The 23,129-nt window shown below is 35.0% G+C and overlaps 1 protein-coding gene across 6 annotated transcripts in view; it reads left to right on the top strand.

The window, feature by feature from the left end:
- Positions 1 to 23,129, top strand: part of CASK (calcium/calmodulin dependent serine protein kinase) — a 183,046-nt gene that overhangs the window by 110,765 nt on the left and 49,152 nt on the right. For all 6 annotated transcript variants that reach the window (XM_063305254.1, XM_063305259.1, XM_063305258.1 and 3 more), the window contains exons 8-11: positions 263 to 385; positions 2,511 to 2,594; positions 11,273 to 11,372; positions 21,094 to 21,215. In XM_063305254.1, coding sequence (XP_063161324.1) covers positions 263 to 385; positions 2,511 to 2,594; positions 11,273 to 11,372; positions 21,094 to 21,215 — 429 coding nt within the window. The remainder of the gene's footprint in view (positions 1 to 262; positions 386 to 2,510; positions 2,595 to 11,272; positions 11,373 to 21,093; positions 21,216 to 23,129) is intronic.

Here is a 23,129-nt window from a genome sequence, read left to right as displayed (position 1 = left end):
TTGATCTTGACTTCAACTCTAAAGGACATTACAGTGATTTCCTGTTCTGTTTAAAATATATATGTGATAATGTATTCAATGGACAAGCAAATTATTATTTTAAATGATATCGTATTTAAGCTGGGGTTTTAACTTAAACAGATTCATGCTAGTTTTTCTTTGTTTATTAAACATTGTGAAAATTGTCTACAATGAAAGCTCCAGAAACAGAGTGCAAAAATCTCACTATGTGCCTAGTTTTAATTTACTTTTCTTTACTTAGATGAATCCCAGACAGTGGAGCCATATCTCTGAAAGTGCCAAAGATCTGGTTCGGCGCATGCTTATGCTTGACCCAGCTGAAAGAATAACTGTTTATGAGGCACTTAATCATCCTTGGCTTAAGGTAGGGAGAACAAAAATCATAAAAGATCAAAATACCCTTTCACATATCGATTTACTAACATATATTACATTCTCATAGATCCATTGATAATTTATGTAATAATTTGTTGCATTTATTTTATAAGTATCCATTGCTCTGGGTAACTTACAAGAATACATATATACAATTCTAAAATCATTTAAAATTTTAAAACAGCATTAAAACTAAAATCTAAAATCTTTAAAATGTTAAAATCTGTAAAGACCTGACTAAAAAGGTACATTTTAAGCCCCTCCTAAACTGTACTAAGAGGCCAGATGAAGTATGCCACTGAAAAAAAAATCAGCATTTGCTGTTGTTAAACATATTTGTGGCAAAGCTTACAAAAGATGCCCCAGAGAGGATCTAAGCCTGTGGGGCAGATTGTATAGGAATAGGTAGTCGTACTGGTAATTTTGCCCTGAACCCTGCTCTTTTTTACTTAAACTTACATGGAGTTCTCTACTCTTGTTTATTTCCTTTAAAAAACATTTTAGAGATTAAAGTATTCTTTCACCTTTATTGGTAAAAAAAAATGAGATAACTGCTTTTGCCAGAATATTAATAGGGCATTTTGTATCTGAAATCTGGTATTTACTTTAATTCATTTTGGTTCCTTATTTTGGTTCAAATCTGGTATTTGCTTTAATTCATTTTTATTCATTATTTGGTTCATTATTATCTATCCATTTAAATATACAGGTACAACTTTTCTAACATACATGAAAAGCTCAATTCAAAAACAGAATAATGAAAATCAGTAAAATTAAATATTAGAGAAGTATTCAGCCCAGATATCACTAATATAATACATGTTAGAACCCAGCAAAGTAAAATTCAAAGGCAGAGTAATCAGATAAAGGTGCATAAACTTAAAGGTCTGCAAAGATTTGTGTTACTGTAGTTTGTTTTGTATATCATTACTAACTAGATAAGCAAAGCAGACAGCCCTTTATAAATAAAGTTTCAGTTGGCATAAATGTCTAAACAGTAGTAAACAGTACTTCTACATTTCCATGATCAGAGTTACTCCAGTTAGTACTAACAGCAGAAGTACTCTTTGTTTTGCAAGTTTCAGCTATTAGAAACTCTCCAACACTTTTAACATGCCAGATCAATATCCTTATGAATTTACCCTATTTGTAATATTCTGTTTAGCTACTAGATCAGTGATATTTTTTTAAATTACAGGGTGCGATTGGGGGCAACATAGTCAATTTGTACCAAAGGTCTGGAAACAGGCTAAGATTCTTCCCATCAAAACCACTTGAACATTTTCCCACCAAAACTCCTTTCGTGCAGTTACCCTTGTTTTCTGTAGTCATTTCAGTTGCGTATCTTGTCTCCCACTTTCTTCTGTACCTCCAATAACTACTACTGTTAACTGTGGAGTCAAAACAGCCATCAACATCTTGCCCAACCCTGTTATTCAAAATGAAAAGGGAAGGAATTTAACACTAGAAACGAAGTTGGACATATAACGTTGCAACAAAGCTGGTGAAGGATCCTCAGCCCTTAGGATGAGCTTTTAACCTGGGCAAATGTGCAGCGCGCAACATAATGAACAATACTAATAAAATTCATAGGGCCATGATGCATTCCACCTTTTGTCTTCCATGGTAACCATGTGCATTAGAAATCCAGCTGTAGAAAAGTTGGAAAAAACACTTTGACCCCATACCCCACAGTCTTCTTTTTTTCCACTAATTCAACATCTTGTTTATATGAATTCACTTTATGCAACATTTTGGGAGAACATAACCATAGCATAAAGCTAGGGAAGCCTGTACTGATAACTCCATTGGGCAAAATCTGTAACCACAAGATGGTAGCTGGCTGTTACTAATTTTTGATACCCATAAATATGTGACGTATTCTCATGTCCTATTCTCTGAGCAGTATCTCATCAGAAGGACAAGTGCTCTATCTCATACCATCCTCTCTGCAAATAGCTTTTCATATACTCTGAAACCAAGACTAGTTGGGTAATTTATAACTAATTTAGACTGACTTTTTAGTTTTATTTGGAATTTTATATAAAAAAGTGCTTTAGTCTTTTGTCTGCTAAATTCTACTGAATGTAATAAAATTACATTACTATCTCTAGGAGCGTGATCGCTATGCATACAAGATTCACCTTCCAGAAACTGTGGAACAGCTGAGAAAATTCAATGCAAGAAGAAAATTGAAGGTAAAAGAAAAATAGTCCATCTATATTAAATTTATAATACTAACATGTTTGTAACAATAATACATATTAGGAAGTTGTCTGACTGTGTTAGGATTCAGTTTGGAAAAGATACTTCAAGATGTGCAAGAATGTGAACACAGCACCTGTCTGCTGTTTATGAAAGCAGCTGCATCTGTTTCCAGGATCACAGTAGAATAACGTCGTCAGATTCCCTGATCAAAGGTTTCACAGAAACCCTTATCAGGGCATCTCCCATCGTGTCATTCTCAAAGGTTGCAGGATGGGAGGGGGTATGTGAAGTTGAAGTGTAAGGGGTTGTTTTGGCTATGGAGCACATCAAGGACGCGAGGCTGAGATATGACAGGAATACCATCTGGATGGGAGGGGGAGTGACATGCTTCGTGGGAAAGGGGGCTAGCTAAGGGAATGTAGTTTAAATTAGGTTTTGGTGGGAATTCTTTATTCGCAGCTTAATGTCAGCACCTGCTCATTCAAGCATTCACACAGACACAGTCAAGAAACTGGATTTCTTTTAACTGTTTTAATGAAGCGTAATGAACGGTACAGAAGGCAAGCTGCAAAAGCCGTCTCTTAGGTTGTTAGAAGAGAGTGTTTGTTATGCAGAGTGAGTTGTCTTGGCAAAATTCTATCAGCCTATGTCCTGCTTCGTTTTGTTCTCCCAGGCCATGCTTACCTGTAATTCCAGGTGTCATTTGACTGCCCACCTTAGCATTCCAGTCTCCCGTGATGAAAATAACATCTCTTTTAGGGGTGTTGTCCAGTAGGTGCTGCAGATCCTCATAGAACTGCTCTACTTCAGCTTCTTCAGCATCTGTGGTTGGGGCGTATATTTGGATCACTGTGATGCTAGATGGCTTGCCTTGAATTCGAATTGAGATCATTCTGTCGTTTTTTGGATTGTATCCAAGCACTGCTTTAGCCACTTTACTATTAATTATGAAGGCTACTCCATTTCTTCTGTGGTCCTCTTGTCCACAGTAGTAGATCTGGTGGTCCTTTGATGTGAAGTGGCCCATTCCAGTCCATTTCAGTTCACTGACGCCCAAAATGTCTATCTTTAATCTTGACATCTCACCAATAACCACATCCAATTTGCCCTGGCTCATAGATCTTACATTCCAGGTTCCAATGGTGTGTTGATCCTTAGAACATTGGATTTGCCATTCAGTACCAGCACCGTCGGCCGCTAGCCGTCCTTTCGGCTTTGAGCTAGCTATGTCATCACGTCTGGGGCTAGTTGAACTCATCCTCTGTTCCTCCCCAGTAGCATTTTGACCATCTTCCAACCTGGGGGTCTCATCTTCCGATGGTATACCAACATATCTCTGGTAGTACTGATCCATTTAGTTTTCACGGCAAGAATACTGGGGTGGGTTGCCATTACCTTCCCCAGGGATCGCATTTAGTCTGACCTCTCTGTCATGACCTTCCCATCCTGGGTGGCCCTTCACAGTTTAGCATCATTGAGGTGCTCAAGCTCCAGCACCACGACAAGGTAACGATCCTTTGCTGAAGCCACCCTTCTATACATCCTTCATAAAATATATAAATAACATGTAGAAACAGCTTTGATAACAATGTCTGAGTCCGCTGGGAGTTAAAAATATAAAACTAAAGCATGTGACACTGAGAAAAACATGGGTTGTTCAAGAATTTTCGAATAACTCAGTAAAAATTCATTCATACAATACCTTCTCCTCATAAACATTATAGAAGATACTTTCCTTTTTTTTGGTACTATCCATGGAAACAGAATCAGAAAGCTTCTGAAGCACATGTGATCAGCTCCTCCAGTATGCGTTTGGGCAGAGGTAAAGCAAAGGTTTATTTATTTCATGGTTACTACTTTTACATACAGGCAACATTATTTGAGCTCCCCTAGACTTCCTTCAGTGAAGAGGATAATGTCTGTGCTTAGGATTCAGACATCACTATGGAGCAGTTTCTTCTTTAGCTCAACGAACTAAAAGAGACTCGTCGTGCTCATGGGAATCCAATTCCCTTAATAGACATCTGTATAGTAGTAAGGTTTCTTTTTACATCTTCATGTGTTTTTGTAATAAAGGCACACTTTTTTATTTGTGCCAAACAAAAACTTAATTATGCCTTCTTATTTATATACAGTTGTCAGAAAATTTATTGATGTTAACTGTTGTAAAAGAAAATTGGAAGTCATTTCTTTATCTTTCTTCTTCTTTTTCTGCACTTTTGGCTTTGTTCTTTCTTTCCTTTTTCTCTCTTCATTATTTTAAATATTAGTTTCTGTTAGTTTCTATCTTTCTTGCTTAAAATTTTAATAAAGTTATTACAAAAAAGTACTAGCTGATGGGTGGGGCATATTTTCTAAAATAAATAATGCCTGTATAGTCTTCATTCTTTGCCTGTATTTTTGCCTGTTGCAGGAACATTCTATAGCTGTTAGAAAACTAATAGTTGTTCCTTTCATTTCAAGACTTGCTTTGCACACCTCAATGAACAGTTTAAGTAGCTATCTTCTTGGTTCTTTTCCGACTACTATGTTAGAAGTTTGGTGAACAGTCTTTGTGGTTCCATTTCAGTATTATATTTCACATTCTTTATTTACGGCTTTTTATAGAGATTTCCTCCTTTAGTTCTCAGCATAGTTATACATGGTTCCAAGTATGCATATAGTTCAGCAGATAGATATTTGAGTATGAAGGCTGAACTATCTTATTGATAGCCATGATTACTGCTTGATGCTTATTATTTAGTTAGTTGTCTGCTTCTCTTTAAAGCAGAAAATTCAGTTCTAAAACCTCTACTCTTAAATATTGTTATAACTGACTTGGATGAAGAAATAAAGAACATTTTTTATTGAATTAGCAGATGACACAAGATTGTCATCTGCAGATATTCTAATAGACTCTTAATAGAATGTTGAAAATGGAAATAAAATTCAAAACAAATGATTAGGCTAGAGAAATGGGCTGAAAATAATGGAATTAACAAATGAATAGGATGTATTCATACTTGGTATACTTGGCAATAGAACTTGTGAAAAAGATATTGGAAAAATAGTGAACTGCAGCCTGAATATGAATCTGTAGTGTAAAAAAAGGCATAAAATTTTAGACTGCATCAACATAAACAAAATTTCCAAATCATGGGAAATAATAGTCCCACTATTTTAGTTTGGCCATGCCACAAGTTATGTACTGGGCATGATATGTTCTGGGCATGATATTTTAAGAATGATTCAGATGAACAGGTTCAAAAAAAGCTGCAAGAATGATTAACAAGCTAGGGGCAGTCTTGTGAAGAGTGCTCATATACTGGAAAGGTTGTCACACAGAAAAAGGTCAGGACCTGTTATTCATCATTCCAGAATGCACAATACAAAATAATGGATTTAAGTTGCAGGAGGCAGATTCCAATTGGCTGTTAGAAAAAATTCCTAGTGGAACTAATTGCCCAGAGAGATGGTGAACTCACTTTCCACAGATCTGTTCAGGCAGAGGCTAGATAATTAGGAATGATTTATTTGTATCCATGCAATGAGCAGGGGGTTGGACTCAATGCCTTAAATGCCCCCCCAACTTCATACTTCTCATAATTTGTATGTTTATTCATTTGTTTGGGCTTATATGGTAAATACTCCCACAGTGAAAAACAGCGCTTCAGTTCTAGTTAGTTGTTACTCATTATTTTATAACTAAAGAAGTAGCAATTATTGTAAGCAATATTACTGCATTTTTTCATTTCTTTAAGATGTGCCAGAATTGATAAATGTAATAACGGAATTAAAATATAGAAGATTGAGTAGTCACAAGTAAAACCTTATCTAAAATGCTTTACAGTGACCTGAAATACTAGTACCATTTCTATTTCACTGTGTGAAAGTTAGAAGGGACCAGTTCAAAAGTTTCCAGGAACCTTGAGGAAGAAATATATACATACATACATACATACATACATACATACATACATAATATAATACACACAGTGTGTGTGTGTGTGTGTGTGTGTGTGTGTGTGTAAAGAGAGAGAAATGAGTTAAGAATTAGGGTAAAAAATAAGAATTAGGGTATCAAATCAAATCTTTATTATGGTCATAGATCAGCAAAAAATGGGGTAATGTCATTAAAAAGAAGAATAAGGGCTCTAAATACACACAAACACACATACATACATACATACACATACAGTATATATATAGGGAGAGGTACAGAGAGTGACAGTGAAAATCTTCAAAGAATTATGAAACACTAGAAAATATGAAAGATGTATAAGTTAAAAACTAAAATTATATGTGTATATACACACAGACACACAAACACAGCTAGCAAGTATCTAAAGGAAGAAGTAGGAGCATTATATAAGTGTAGGGGAACATAACACAGTGTGTGGAAGATTATACCTATCACGTTATAAAGCACCCTAATGTGGTAAACTAGGTGTTCATTCAAGTAGAGAATCTTCCTGTATCGGCCTTCAAGGACACGGGGAAGGGATGAAAGGGAGGGCATGACATCATGCCAGAGTAAAAGTCCTTCTGTATTTAGGTGCTTTGAGTTTTGTTAGGTATGCCATGGGGGAGGCAGAGTACCTGTTGGATTCACTGGCAATGAAGTTTTGAGCCCTGGTTAAATCTGATTAGTGCTCTGTGTGCGTTGCATGCTATTTCATAAGTAATTTGGCCTGTTCACACCACATGTTGAGAAGACCTGGAGAGTAGTCTAAGGATTAGATTTTAGTTGCCATTGCCTGTTTCCATGCAGACTAGAAGTCATTGCTCATAATTACGGGGCAAGGCCAAGGGGAGAGAAAGGTAGTCTGAGGCAGTAGTTAATTAAGTATGGCCATCAACACTCTAGCCTCCACTTTCATGAAGGCTGTCTCCAAGTGCAAGGTGGCATTAGGAACACAATTAAGGGCTTGAAGGGCTGCTCTTAGAAATTTGGATTGTACAAGCTCTAGAGTAAATGCTTCCAGATGCTTCCACTGTTGCAATCCAACACTGAGTTAATATAGAAACTGAAAAGAATAGAGCCAATGTGCAGCCTTATCTGATGCCTTTCTCAGTTTCAATAGCACTGGTGAGATGGCCCTGGGGATTACATCTTACTTTGAGTGATGTGCCTTCCTGTAGCATACATATTAAAAGAATTAGATACTGATCAGTGGAGGAGGCCTCCACTTCTCTCACAGTTTAGCTCAGGATATGGAGTCAAACACTGCTTTGAAGTCTATGAAATCAATGTAGAAGGAGGTTATGTTGGGTTATGTGGGAAGAATATTTTTCAGTGGGATGCTAGAGTACAAGGCACTGATTGATGGTGGATTGGCCTTTCTTAAAGCAACCTGCTCCTGTGTGAATATGTTTTCTTGTTTCAGCCACTCCTGGAATTTCTGTTGTAGACGTCTTGGATAAAATTAGGGTAAAATGTTGAGAATTAGGCTAAGAATTAAAAGTTAGGAATTAAAGTAATTAAACAAAACCATATCAAAAAAGAAATAAAATAACTTTTTAGGACCCTAAAAGAGGAATGCTCCCATCCTGGCCTTCTCAGACCTTTTTGAAGTCTTGAGCATCATATATCATTGTATCCTTCTGGACTGAGGTCAATCATTAGTTCAGGGTGAGGTATCACCAGTCACACCCCAGCCTTTTTCATGAGATGGTTGTTGTGGGAAAAAATAGGAAGAAACATTATGAGCTCTTAAACAAAAAGGCAGGATACAAGTCTGATAAGTAAATAAATAAACATTTCTACCCCCAGCCAATATGGTAGATTTTAAGTCTAGAGTGACCATTTCTTTCTAATCAAGCAAAGTTATCTTTTCTGCTACACTCCAAGATTGTTGAGTCCAGAATTTTTCATTAAGTTTTCAGTATATAATTCAACATCACCTGAACATCTTTAAATGGGAGGTTCTCCTAGACTCTCATCTATTGCTAGATAATTGAGTGGTGGTGGCTATCTTCAGCTAATACACCATTTTCAGCTGTTCCTGGAGAACACTGATGACAGTTAATTCACACCTTTGGTGCTTCTAGAATAAACTCTTACAATGCTCTGTCCATGGGCTTCTTTTAAAGACTACCCAGAAGCTGCAAGTGGCACAGAATGCAGCTACTGCCATTTGGTAGGTTAGAGCCACTATAATAATGAAACTCCAATGTTGGGGCTCTTCAGTGACTACCAGTAGGCTTCCAAGTACAATTCAAAGTGCTGATTTTAACCTACTGTATAAAGCCATATATAGCTGGGCACTCAGTTACCTCAAAGACTTATCCACTTGGTATGTGTGTCCTGAGTAGGGAAGTTGAGGATTGTTCCTACCACCACATGAGATTTGTGAGGAGAGGAGAAGAGGAGATAACATTTTTCAGTTATGGTACCATTGCTCTAGAATAGCCTAAGGCTGGAAACCTGTATGGTGCCCTTTGCTGTAATGTTGAAAAAGGTGGTTAATACAGAGCTTTCTTGTAGAGCTTTCCATTTTTAAGATTGTTGCCAGATGATGAATGCCAAGGAGTTACAGTTATATCAGTTGTATCTTTTATGTATCTCAGTTTTTAAATATATTGTAACTGGGATATTTGAAACTGTCAGGAGTCATATTGGAATGCAGCTGTCTGCATTAGAAAATAAAGAAATAGAAAAGAAAGTAATGAAAAGAAACATGAAAGACTGCTATCGGTAGTGGGGTGCAGCTGCTTTCTCATAAGCTGATAACCCTAGTTTCCACTTTTGATTGGCTTTTTTTCCTTCTTCCACTAGTCATATTGCAAATTTGGTTTTGGATTGGTTAATGGTATATCAGGGCAGGAGCAATATTCCATTGTTTGGAGGGCTGACATATTTTATTTCTCAAAAATCAGTTTGATCCTACAAATGGTGCCCAGATAACACAAGATCCATGATGAAGTTCACTACTCCTTTACTTACCAGGATTCTTCAGCTAATGGAAAAGTACTGGAAACTTATCTACTCCCCTATTGCAGTGGGAAAGTATCCTGATATTGTATTCAAACATGGAAACAGACATAGGATATGTGTAAAAGTATAGAATCTGATGGCACCCTGAACTCTTACTTAAAAAAGAAATAAATTTCCATCATAGCTGATCACTGTATTTGACACCATTTAGGGGACAAAAACTGCCTGCTCCTTTTGGTGTAAAGGACCCAGTAGCTTGAGTTCTCAATAGTCAACATTCATAGTAGCAGGATTTTATCTCAATTTGGGCATTGTCATGCCATACTGGACATCTTGAGAAATTATTATTCCTTTTGTTTAATGAAACTCAGGCCTTTCTTGCAGTTTGGTTAACTTTTTATTAAGGGTATATACTTTTTTTTGCTTAATCCTCCTTTTCCATCCAGAGGTCTTTCTTGATAGCTAGTATGCCTGACATATTAGCCTTAAATTATGATCTTCCTTGTATGTGTGCAATCAGATTCCACCTCTGTGCTGATTTTCTTAACTACTTTTTTTTTCTTAAAGATTCACTAGCTTATATGTTGTAAAATGGGTGGTTAGACAAGAAATGGGTTCAAAAGAATGGTTTCATGTTTTGAACTCAGACCCAACTTGCCTGTGCTGATGATTTAAAACCATAGGGCATTTTAGAATCTTCAGTCTTCCTTCTCATGGCTTAGAATATTCACAATTATTCTTCAGGTTTCAGAATCTACTGTTGCTTTTAAAGTCTTTTTTCTTCAGATTTTCTAGATAGGTTATCCAACTCAAATTTTTCTGCTGAAGTATGTCAGAGTTTTCATCGACATTTCTGTCATGAATTGCATAGCGACATGATTCTGCCTTTGGTTCTCCACTTTTGTGAAGGGGTGGGGTGAGACTCACATATGCGACTTCTCATTAGGGGTAATTGCACTATGGAACAGCCCCAAATCAGATTGCCCACCACCCCACCCCTGGGTTATTGGTTTTCTGTAAGCTTTTAAAAAAAGAATGATTTCAGAGAGCCTACAGAGGATGGAATGACATTGTTGGCTTATTTTTTTTTTTTTTTACTGTTGCTTGAATTTAATCTTTATATTATGGATATTGTGTTTTTATTGTTGTTGATTACTATATGTTGTTGTTAACCAGAGTCTATGGATTTTTAATAGCAGGTATAAATCAAATACATAAATACAATTTTATAGCAAGGAATTTAGTTGCTAATGTCGTCATCCACCTTTTCTGTTATTCCGAATTAAGTCCAGGACAGTGAATTCTGTGTTTTCCATCTTCCGTCTTCAGAAAAACGATTTACTACCCAGACAAGGAAAACAATTATGAATATTTCATTCTTAGCCAAATAAGATTTCCAGTAGATAACAGGAGTATTGAAAACTTCCACTGCTAAGAGTACCTATCTCTGTCATCAGTGTAAATAAAGTGACCAAAAAGAAGCATTTGTTCTGTCCTGGAGGCAAGCTTGGCATTCAAGTCTCTTTACAGATGACCATTAGCTGTCTTGTAGAGTTCTAAAATATTTTCAGAATTGTCTGCCCAGTTGAGAACTTCTATACTGGTTGCAAATAAACAGCCAGTTTTACTGTGCAAGTACTTAAAATTCTTCTAATTAATATTCAAACAGTGGATATTAATCTAAAGTGATTCATAAAATTTGTTGAAACAACACTGATATGCATTTAGTAACCTGAGTTTTTATTTATTTAGGGTGCAGTACTGGCAGCAGTATCAAGCCACAAATTCAATTCCTTCTATGGTGATCCCCCTGAAGAACTGCCCGATTTCTCAGAAGACCCTACCTCTTCAGGTACTTTTATCAAAAGTATATTAAACTGTCACATAGTTTTAGTATGATACTTTAGGTACAGACATACAGATGCTTCCCAAACTAGGTAACACCTAATTAACATAAATTTGGCTTTATGGAATTTTTCCCATAAACTATGCAAAAATGGTAGATAGACACAATATGCAAATAATAGTCCAATTTACACAGAACTTGACTCATGTAAAAGTTCCTGGAAAAGAACAGTTACATAAATTAGGGACTGCCTTTATTTTGACAGCTAAATTATTAGAGTTCAGTTTAATTCATGCTTTCAGTTATTTGACTGTTTTAAATAGTGCTGTCAGAATGCTATAGTTCTAATTTGATAAAAGTTTTTACTGCTGTATAATTAAATGTCCAAATAAATCAGTTTGGTTGAACATTTCCCCAATTCATTTAAATAGAGACATTTTGTTCCTGCACAGCATTACCAAAGAATTAGTTAACATCTATGGAAATCTGAAGAAAAATCTGATTAATTATGTAAGCATAGTAAAGACTTGTATACACAAAAACAAACATACTTCTAGAGTTTCTGCTTATTAAAAGTTGCATTATACTCCTGGAATTAACAGATCCACTACCAAAAAGTGAATCTGTCAACTTGCTCAGTTGTTGTAGTACATGAAAAATAAAGCCACTTCCCTTGCTGTTTTAATATTCTTCATAAGGTAAAGGTAAAGGTTTCCCTTGACGTAAAGTCCAGTCGTGTCCGACTCTAGGGGGCGGTGCTCATCTCCGTTTCAAAGCCTTAGAGCCGGCGTTGTCCATAGGACACTTCCGGGTCATGTGGCCAGCATGACTCACGGAACGCCGTTACCTTCCCGCCGAAGCGGTACCAATTAATCTACTCACATTTGCATGTTTTCGAACTGCTTGGTGTGCAGAAGCTGGGACGAGCAACGGGAGCTCACCCCGCCGCGCGGTTTCGAACCGCCGACCTTCCGATCGACAGCTCAGCGGTTTAACCCGCAGCGCCACCGCGTCCCATATTCTTCATACTATTGCAAAAAAGGAGAGGAATTTCTGACCATCCTTTGTGTCTTCTGTATCTTTAGTTATAGACATCCTTGCACTGGTGTTTGGAGAATACTAGAAACAGCAGAAAAGTTTTCTTCTGTCAAAATCTCAATGCAAATGTTGTAGGAAGGCATACAATAAGCAGACTTTTGAGGGCTTGGGAAATATGTACTGTCATTTTTAGCCTCTTGCATTTTTTCTCCTCCATACCCCAATTGAAACAAATTCCTTTTTTTTCTCTCCCATGGCTTTTGATTTATTAGAGGGCTAAGAAGGAGGTACTCTGATGAGTGTATTTCCCAAACTAAATTGGGGACAAGGTCATCTCATATTTGCTAGGAATAATACAGTAATAGAAGGTTTTAAAATACAGGGAATGGATGGAAAGTGTAAATGATGAAAGCATTTGAAATTAAAACAGGAGAAGCTGCTGCACATCAAACTTGCCCTTTTCCAGTCACCCTCTGCTTGTAGAGAGTCTGTTTGCAGTTGACAGTTTCTTCTTTCTTTGGAGGCACGCTACATGAATGAGGATTTTAGAAAATCAAAATCCTCAGATGATGGAGATGTCTCATTGTATAGATTGGTTCTACAGTGCAAACACTAACTGCTGCCTATGTGTAGAAGGGAGCAAAAGGAGACAAGACTAGAGTGCTGACTGAACAGTACTAAAAGTCCTAAGCATATTAACTTGGGAATAAGAGCCAGTAAAATCAATAGGCATAACTTCAGAATAAGCACAAGTTTCCTTGGGCTTTTAGCCCAACATACAGACCTCTTTTGACCTCTTACCTTTCTTTTTGTAAACAGAAAGAAAAGCAGCTCAGTATCACAGAATATCTTCCCCAGTTTCCATTCTGACTTACATGGAGTAAGCTGAGCTAACTATAACTAATCCCAGTACAATAACAGCGATGTGTGATTACTTGGGAATAATAAAGCTAGTGAAGCTAATATGATTTGCTAATGTGACTATGCTTGCTGAAACTGAGCTGTTCCAGTCTTTCTCTCTGTGCATTTATGTACCCCTGTGTATGTTTTATTTGAAGAGAGTAGTTTGTATGAGAGAATGGTTTAAGTGTGTGTGTGTGTGTATACACACACATATACAGAGAGACAGATATAAATTATTTTACAAATAAGGTTCCATTCCTACAGGTAATTTTTATCAATAGTCATAAATGCAATTAATATTAATTTAATTTTTTATCCTGGCTTTTTTGCTATATTTTCAGACTAATGTATTACATACATGTATGTACACACTCATACAAGTGTGCAGATGAATACATTTCATGTAAAGTATAGGTTTAATCACTTTGATAAAGCAGTATAGAAGCAAGTTAAATCAAGATGAGTAGACTTTGGATTCATGTATATCAGAAACATTACCAAAAACGAAGTGAAAATGCCTCTTTAACTATAAACCACCATAAAAATTAGCCCTAGCAAGAAGAATGAAATATCTAAATTGCTCAGAATAGTATTGGAATTTGGAACATGGACATAATTCATTAACTTAACCAAGTTTGCTTTATGCCATAATTTGGAAAACCATTATGCCATTAAAAGGGAATAGATAGATTTTTCCTGTTTGATGGCTATTAATACTTTTGCTATACTCATTTTCCTGGAGGAAAAAATGCCACTGAATTTTATCAAACTTATGTATGTATAGAAGTGTAGAATTAATATATCCAATTAATTAATATATCCAATTAACATAAGTGTTTTCATTCTTTTAGGTTTAATATTATAATTTTTCAGCTGATTAACCTTTAAAATTTTATTAAGATCTAGTAGTTCTCTACTTGTTCATAAATCCTGTGGAAGAAAATGCCCACTTGTTTTACTAGCATGATTTTGCTTCCTTATTTTAAAATATCAACATGCATTAGTGGGACCTGTGAACTCCTGGATTGTGCTTTAGACTTTTTGTTTAACTAAAGCAATTCTGTAGAATTCTGACTTGTAGAATGCAGTGGTAACAGCTAAGAATGATTGACCTGGAAATCTGTAAATAAAAATCTCATCTCTTATCATGAACTCACTAGAAAACTTTCAGTAAGCCCCCAAACATAGCCTGCATGCTTCCAGCAATTATGAGGGCAATATATCTTTGGACATTCAGAAAAACTATACAAATACTATTATTAATATTGATGATTCTTAGTAATTATGTATACAATATTTTTTAATCCTTTTTGTCCTTCTGAGCCCATAGAATTTGGTACATTTTCAGAATGCAGATTTTAGCCATCTTGCTCTTGGTAGCTGAACAACTGAACAACTGAAAAAGCAGTAGACACACCATTTCAATACATGATGGTTCTCTTTTTCCATATACAGCTCTTCTCTTGATGCATATTCAAATTACAAAAGACATAAGGTCTTCATATATTAAGGGGAATCCACTGTAGTACATAAAATTTTATAGATATTTGGGGGGGGAGCCTTTAGAGCAGTTTTATATCAATAGTAATTGACCTATTTCCAAGCCATAGTTTTAGTTGATCATGGTTTGCTACTTAACCATTAATAGTCACAAATGACCATGGTTTGTTTTCCCATTTCTGGCTTGTTCCACCACTCTGCCCTCTGCCTGCTCAATCTCATATAGTTTTGTAGCACTGTAGAAGGTTAGGTCTTCAGTAAAGTATGGTAGAGGACTACTTTCTAAGTGTCACTTAAGCAATATGTATATGCACATCTATATATGTGTGTCTTATTTAAAACTCAAATTCATATTATTGCCAGAGGGAGAAGTAAAGAACTTTGTACCTATCAGCCTATAAATACTGTGATCACTTTTCCTGACTCTCCTGCCTTTCAATCACTAGGGCTTTTAGGTTTTTCAGGACATGTCTACCCTTGCATCATTTTAATAATCCACTATCCAGTATGAAAATTCACACTGTCTCCGAGACATCACCTTCATAGAAATGCAAACCACCTGTAAGATTAACTGCCACAATCACCTTTGCTTTTTCCACATCAGTGCAACGTGGGGAATGAAAAGCCTGGGTCAGTGGACAATAAAAAGTTAATGTTCTTTCCTTATAAATGTTCCTACAGAATCAAAGTTGGAAACACAGCATTAAGGATTAAAGAATATAGTTCAAGTCTACAAACTCATTACATCTCCACACAGTCACTGTTGAAGATTGTCACTTTGCTTTCTAGTTTTTTTTTTTCCCCTCTGGTGTGAATAATGATTTTTCTTTTCAAATCTGAGTGGACCGAATAGATTGGGCTTATTCTGCTAAAGTAATTGGATTAGCCTGTAACATGCTTACAGGTTTCTACAAGTGTTCTGTTGCCCATCTTGGATATATACACATACAGGCTGGAATTAAGGCTGTTAAATAAAGTGAGATTCCTGATTAAGTCATAGCTACTAGATCTAAGCAACAGTCTGCATCTCTTTACTGCCATCTAGAAATCATCCTAATTTTTGCAACCCAGATGTAATAGCTCCAGAATAAGCACACACAGAATAGATCAATGCTAGAATAGATCTTTCTTTTACTTTCTAATCTAATGTTCAGAAATATCGTTCATTTGATTATGTACTAGTGAATGGAGAGTGAATATGTTTTAATCTCCTGATTTCTGAATTATCTATCATGTATGGGATAGATGTGAAAAGGTCTTTTAGGGGGCTTTCACTTTATAAAAACTTGGAGAAAATGCTAAAGAAAGGTCCATTTGAAACTTTTCCTGTTTTGTAATGAGTGAAATGTTTAATTGTTATGTAAATAATGTACAGTATTAGAATTGTTAACTACTATTTTTATATACTGTAAAAATGTGTAGCACTAAAATCCATGAAGAATTTCTGTAAATGGAGTGTTATAATTTTAACAAAAGAAGCATATAGGTCCTTTTTTGCTTGTGAATTTCTGCTTCCTGTCTTCTGTTAACTTTTAACCTTTTCTGAAGAAACTAGAAGTGGGTATAAGTGCAACTGAAAATCTTAATGTATTTGATATTTATATAGCTATTTTTGTGGTTTTATATGTTGCATATGTATGTATGTATTTTTGCATGCTATATTACTTTGCTTCTGAAATTAGAGAAGAACAACTAAAAACGAGTGCTTGTTTGTAATAGAATTTAGTTATGTTAATGTAGCTTTAACTGAAAGTAAAAATCTGAAAAATAAGTTAGTCTTGAAGTCCAAGGTAGTAATATCATATTTAATCTATTTTATAGATTTTCTTATAATTACAATAAAATATGTCATTTACATCACATTGTAGTTCTAACATTTTACCTGATGTTGAATACATACATTCACAGTAATGCAATTTTAAAATTACTTTTTATAAACCATGACATTCTACCGTAATTTTACTGGGGTTATTACTACTTGATTTTTTAAAAGTAAAATATATCTTCAGATTTAATAAAAATCAGTTCTGTTAATTGAGAATGTTAAATTTATGATTAAACCAATTTTAATTTCACAGCCTTATTCATATATAGTTATTGATTTTCATGGATTGATTCTCAGTAAGGGTGTTAATAGTTGCAATCTATATTTATTAAAAATATGTAAATCTATGATATATTTCTGTTAACAGTTTATATAACAAATCAGTGAGCTTCCTCACTTAAACATAATATAGCAGGCAGCTAGAATATTGTACTTGTTTAAATTTCAAAACTAATAATTACTAGAAAGTTGGATGCGGAGCACTGTGAAAATACAGTGTAAATCCTTGTAAAACACTGCATTTTATCAACATATTAAAGTGTGGTAGCTTTTTATTTTGTTTTGGTTTTTGTGGCTATGCTAATGCTCCTAGTTGCAGCTTTTACAATTGTTTTGAAATCCTCATGCTATTTGTTGTTTGTCCAAATGCTGCCTTCCTGCTAGGACTTCTAGCTGCAGAAAGTAGGTATCCCTTTGTTTTCCTTTAAAGCTATGCACTTAGCTGTTGTGTTTGGCTTTGCATGATTAAATCTGCTTTTTCCTTGCTTAACATATCCTAGTTTTAATACTATGTAAACAATTAAAGAACAAAGATATACTATATTTTTATTTCAAACAATTGGAATTGTTTCAGAAGTTTGATTTGAGGGAAGAATCCTTTCCCAAATAAGGCTTCAGCATCTGCTCATGATAGAAACTCTTAGAGATTCTCTTATAGGGCACAAGAAAGAAAAGCACAAGTCATTATGGAAAATGGTCTTGTTTTTATAGCAATATACATATCCATAATCCATATCTTGAGAGCAGACTTAAAGCGAATATGGAGTTCTTTGTTACTTTGATGTTTCTTTTCATATGGTGAAGGTATTCAGTGGATCTAGTTAAGAGACATTGGAATGGTCTTTGAATTTTAATTGTTAATATTACATAAATGTTTAATTATTTCATATTATTGATTACAGAACAACTTCCATAGAAATGACCAATTTTTCTATTTTTATTAAATTTATTTATTTATTTATATTACATTTATATACTACCCAACCCCCAATGACTCTGAGTGGTTCACAAGTAAAAAACATTAAAAGCAAGGGGGAAAATGCCATAATAGACAAAAATAAAGGAGTAAAAGATGACAAAGATGACAAAAGCCAAACAAGAACAAAAGAAAAAATCTGTATATATGGTGTTTATAATTTCATGATTTAATGCATGTATTAGTTAGCTTGTTCATTTTCTTATCAAAATCTAATAAAAAGGTTTGTTAAAAGTATTAGTAAATTATTATTGAATCTCTTCAATGTTTATTACGGACCAGGAATGCTAGAAATTGTGTAATACTTATGTAAAATATTCTTCATCTGGCTTTGATCTTTGATGGAACAAGAGAAACTGAAAAACATTTATACATATATTCACATATACTGACCATAAAATAAAAATAGTTACAGCCAGAAAAGCCATACCTCCATGTCTGTGAAAAACTATCAATAGACTTTAATGAATAACATTTATTTGAGTGGTATTAATGTTAATGGATCTTCAACTTTTATTCCTCAACCTATTTTTTATATCAGAAGTACTATTCATCATCTCTACTTAAATGGACTATAATTCTTTCATTTTTGATTTGGGAACAGTTCTGTTTCTTTACTGTCTACATGCAGCATTTCATAATATATTCTGTTTGAAATATCTGTTCAGAGCTATTAATAAGCACTACTGTAATTGAATACAATTGCCCAATTAATCTGATTCATCTAAGGAAAAATATTAGAAAATCTTGTTAAACACTTGCTGAAATCAAGATATACTATGTCAACAGTATTGCTATAATCCAGTGAGGCTTACGGGGAAAAAAAAGGAAATAAGGTTGATTTGATATTTACTCCTTATCAATCTGTTTTGGTTTCTAGCAGTTACTCTCTAAAAGCTCATATGTTCATAGTTAACCTGTTTGGTTCAGTATAATGTCACATCCAGTTCTGTGGATTTTCTTTTTCTTGGTACAAGGACATCATTTGTCCATTTCCATTAGCTATCTTCTTTATCCTAGGCTTCGGGCCTCACTTTTATCAATCAGTCAATCAAAGTTTATTGATTAGCCCTTAGACCTTATCAAAATACAAAATTTAAACACTGAATATTAATAAAACTCTGTATAAAATTAATATTAAAAGTCAAATTAAGTAAAGAGTAGATAAAAATACAGTGGATAAATATACATATAAGTGAAAATAAAAGTCATATTTCCGTGTCACCGCTGCTATTTACCCTGATCAGCCCCACGTATGCAGAACTCAAGCGTATTGATTTACTTAAGTACTTTACGTATTTTAAGTATGTTATTTTGGGGTCTTGGCCACACATGAAATAGGTTGTTCTAATATGAGGTTCCCAATGGGTCATTCATTTAATGTATGGAGCAAGCTGCAGATCTCTCACCTTCTTGTACAAATTACAATCAAATAATACATGTTCTATAAGCCTCACTTTTATCATTAGTTCTACTTATCCTAGTTGAAATCCCTTTGTGGTATAGGCAAAACACAAGCAGAGAACTTTCACTTATGATGCTTCTCCCTACATGATTGAAAGACCTCCTGTTGTATTGCCAGTCTCTGCCATAACTTGATTTTTTTTTTTGGTTAACCAGGATTATAATACATCAAAGGTTTAATCACAATCAAAATTTATTTCATCTAAGCCATTTGGGATATGTAACAATATGTTTTTTTCTTTTACAATAATTACAATCATTGCCAATTTTTTTAATCGATTCTGTCATGTCCCAATTCTCGGAGACTGCCTGGACAAGTCCCTGCAGTTTTCTTGGCAAGGTTTTTCAGAAGTGGTTTGCCATTGCCTCCTTCCTAGGTCTGAGAGAAAGTGACTGGCTCAAGGTCACCCATCTGGCTTTGTGCTGAAGGTCGGTCTGGAACTCCCAGTCTCCTGGTTTCTAGCCTGATATCCCAAACTGACTCTCATTGCCAAATTACCTTCCCATTTTAACAACTACTTTTTGAATCCCCATTTTTCTACCCACTTCAGAAGAGAAGCTGAATCACAGTGAAACTGTGATAATTATAATAAGAAAAAAAAAGATTTGTTTTTCTTTTAAATAATCAGTATATCACTCTATCCACACACATATAAATATAAACTAGCTATATGTGCCTTGTGCCTCTCTGTCTGTCTTCTCCGTGTAACATGGCCCTACCTCTGCTTTGATAATCTTCTGGCTCCTAATACAGCAAAGATAATTTTGTTTTGAGCTTTAGGATTAAGTCATACTGCATGAGAAACTTCCTGGTATAGTCATGCTGTTTTCTGTAGATTCCCTAAATTTCCTTTAAATAAGAAAAGTTTGTGATTTCTTTCCTTTGTTCTCTGGCTCATCTATCCTTCTGAACTTTTATTTTCCTTCAGCATTTTTACAGTCCAATTTTTCTCGGGGTTTTTTGAAATTAATTTCTCTCAGATAAGTGTCCCTTCCAAACTTATATAGTCAAAGTCAGTAGGTTTATCATACAATCATGCAATATGAAATTGTTTGCAGAGTCACATTAGTCTTATAACTCAATTTCTAGCTCCTGGTGCTAGAACTGGGATTTACGAATTAAGAACTCTCTTCTGAAATACTTTCAAGGGGATTCTTCTGTTTTGCTTTGCAATTAGCATATATAGATATAGATATAGATATTCATTCATTCATGATGCTGATAATTTTCTGTGACATAGCATCATTTTTTCCCCAAAAAGATAAAATCAATAGGTTCAAAATACGATGTCAGCCCTTTGAGATCAGGAAACAGACACTGCATGAACTATCAGAACTCTGCTTTATTGTTATAGGATGTAATAACAGAATCTTGAAAGTCTGACAAAAATTCTCCCTCTCTTACACTAAAGAGAATCAAGGTAGGGCAATCTGAACTTCTTCCTCAGCCCCTCCTGTCTGTCTGGGCTAAGCTGATGTGTACATAATGGTCGCTGAATTCCTTCTTCAAGGTCATCTACATATTCTACAGATGGCAAGCACTATACTTTGCCCTTTGAACATGATTAAATGCTAGATTCAAATTCACTTCACACACTGCTTTTGAAATGCATCCCTCATTGAAAAGAAGGTTGCATTTATTCATGTTCATCTTTTACTCAGTGAATACAGCGAAATATGATTGTTCATCTTATTTTCTTTCTCCTAAATATTTTTCTCCCCCCCCCTGTGCTTGACAATAGGAGCAGTTTCACAGGTGTTAGACAGCCTAGAAGAAATCCATGCACTTACAGATTGCAGTGAAAAAGACTTAGACTTTCTGCATAGTGTTTTTCAGGATCAGCATCTTCATACATTACTAGATGTAAGTATTTTTTTTCTCTGCCAAAAAAAAGGATTATTTAATTTTATCTAATAAAAAAGTAAAGCAAATAATTAAAATTTAATAAAGTTGTTATAAAAAAAGTAAAGCAAATATCAAACCACTTCAAACTCATAGCAGCATTTGTGGTACTGTATCTGAGGCAGAAAATGCTCCCCTTCAGTATAATCTCTTCAGTAATTCCCTGAAACCAGTACAGAACAAGCTTTACAAACATTTTTTCACAAGAGTAGCATAAATGCAAGGAAGGGAGCAGTTTTTTTAAGATACTTGTAGATGTACTTTGACAGTAGTTTCTTCAAAGGAGGCAATCCTTTAAGTATCCTGATTCAAATAAATGTAAGATCTTAAAAGTAAAAACAGATTGTTTAGAATATTTTAGGTGTTTCTATAAATCACAGCAGTGAAAATCACCATTTTAAATTGGATATATGCATTAACTGGGGGCCAGAATAACTCAGGGGCTAGTTATAGACATGCCTATGTTCACCTATGTAACATCACTATTACAGGAGCTGTGTTGATTGTCTTTGCAATTCAAGATTCCAGTTGTCATCTTTAAAGCCTTAAATGGGTTAGGATATATTTGAGACCACCTGCTCCTAGTGGAATCTACATATCCAGTGACAGAAAGTTTGTTGGCAATCCTACAGCCAAGGGAGTAGGGTCATTTTCAATACCTCCCTCCTCTAAAACAACTTCCTCTGGGTATTCAGATTGCCCCCTTGCTGTTAAGATTATAAAGACCTTGAAAATCTTTTGCAGGTCATTTGGGGATTGTTTGTTTGTTTTCTATCCCACCTTTACTATTTTTTATAAATAACTCAGGGCAGCGAACATACCTAATACTCCTTCCTCCTCCTATTTTCCCCACAACAATAACCCTCTGAGGTGAGTTGGGTTGAGAGAGAGTGACTGGCCCAAGGTCACCCAGCCAGCTTTCATGCCTACGGCTGGACTAGAACTCTCAGTCTCCTGGTTTCTAGCCTGTTGCCTTCACCAGTAGACCAAACTGCTATATTTTTGTTCTTTGTTTTTTTACTTTTTTAAGTCTAGTTTGTATGTGGTATTTATAAACCATTAAATCTTTGGATTGGAGTGGTATATAAACCAGAGTAAATAAAATAAAATCATAAATAAATGCTTTGCAATACACAGGCCTTCATAGTAGCTGCACATACATTGGTTTTTATGATTCAGAACCTGATATGTGGGAGCCAGTCATGAACATGCAAAGACCTCCACAGTGCTGACAGGCACACTGTACACTGACATCTACCATTTAAGTGACATCCTAGCACAACTATTATAGGTGAGGGTTAGGCTCATCATTGCTGACATGGTGAGTTTACTTCTTTAAGTTATATCTGAAGAAATTGGGTATATTGAATGAATCCCTGGCCATTGAACTTAAAAAGAAAATCTACTACTTTCAAAATACACAAGTTCCAGAATTAAAAAATCAAGATGGAACTTTTCCTCTCAAGCAAAAACGCAGGTGGTGACAGGTCAGTCAATAAAACATTTGAAATGACAGCTCAAGTATCTGTCCTTAAGTTCTTCCATTTTAGTTTGCCACTTTGCTAAAGAAAATATTCCAAGAGTGAAGTATATAGAAATAATAAGAATCACATTTGTACTACAGTAAATCTCTTAAATGTGGATACTATAAATTGCCACTGGAGAAAATTTAAGATTAGGTGGCATTGCTTGTTTCTGATGTGTCTTTACATGAGCAGGCAAGAAGTGGTTAAGTGCCTGAAAAGAATTAAATGGTTATATTTTCTATGGTTAGCTACAGAAAATTAGGTTTATAGCATAGCAGATGTTGATTTTTAAAGTGAAATTTTCAGAGATCTTTTGTAAAATAAGCTGATAAAATTATTTTTGAATATA

Source organism: Candoia aspera, chromosome 5, assembly GCF_035149785.1.
Source record: "Candoia aspera isolate rCanAsp1 chromosome 5, rCanAsp1.hap2, whole genome shotgun sequence".
NCBI lineage: Eukaryota > Metazoa > Chordata > Lepidosauria > Squamata > Boidae > Candoia > Candoia aspera.
The sequence above is the reverse complement of the archived record's forward strand: the minus strand, read 5'-3'. Positions and strand labels throughout refer to the sequence as shown.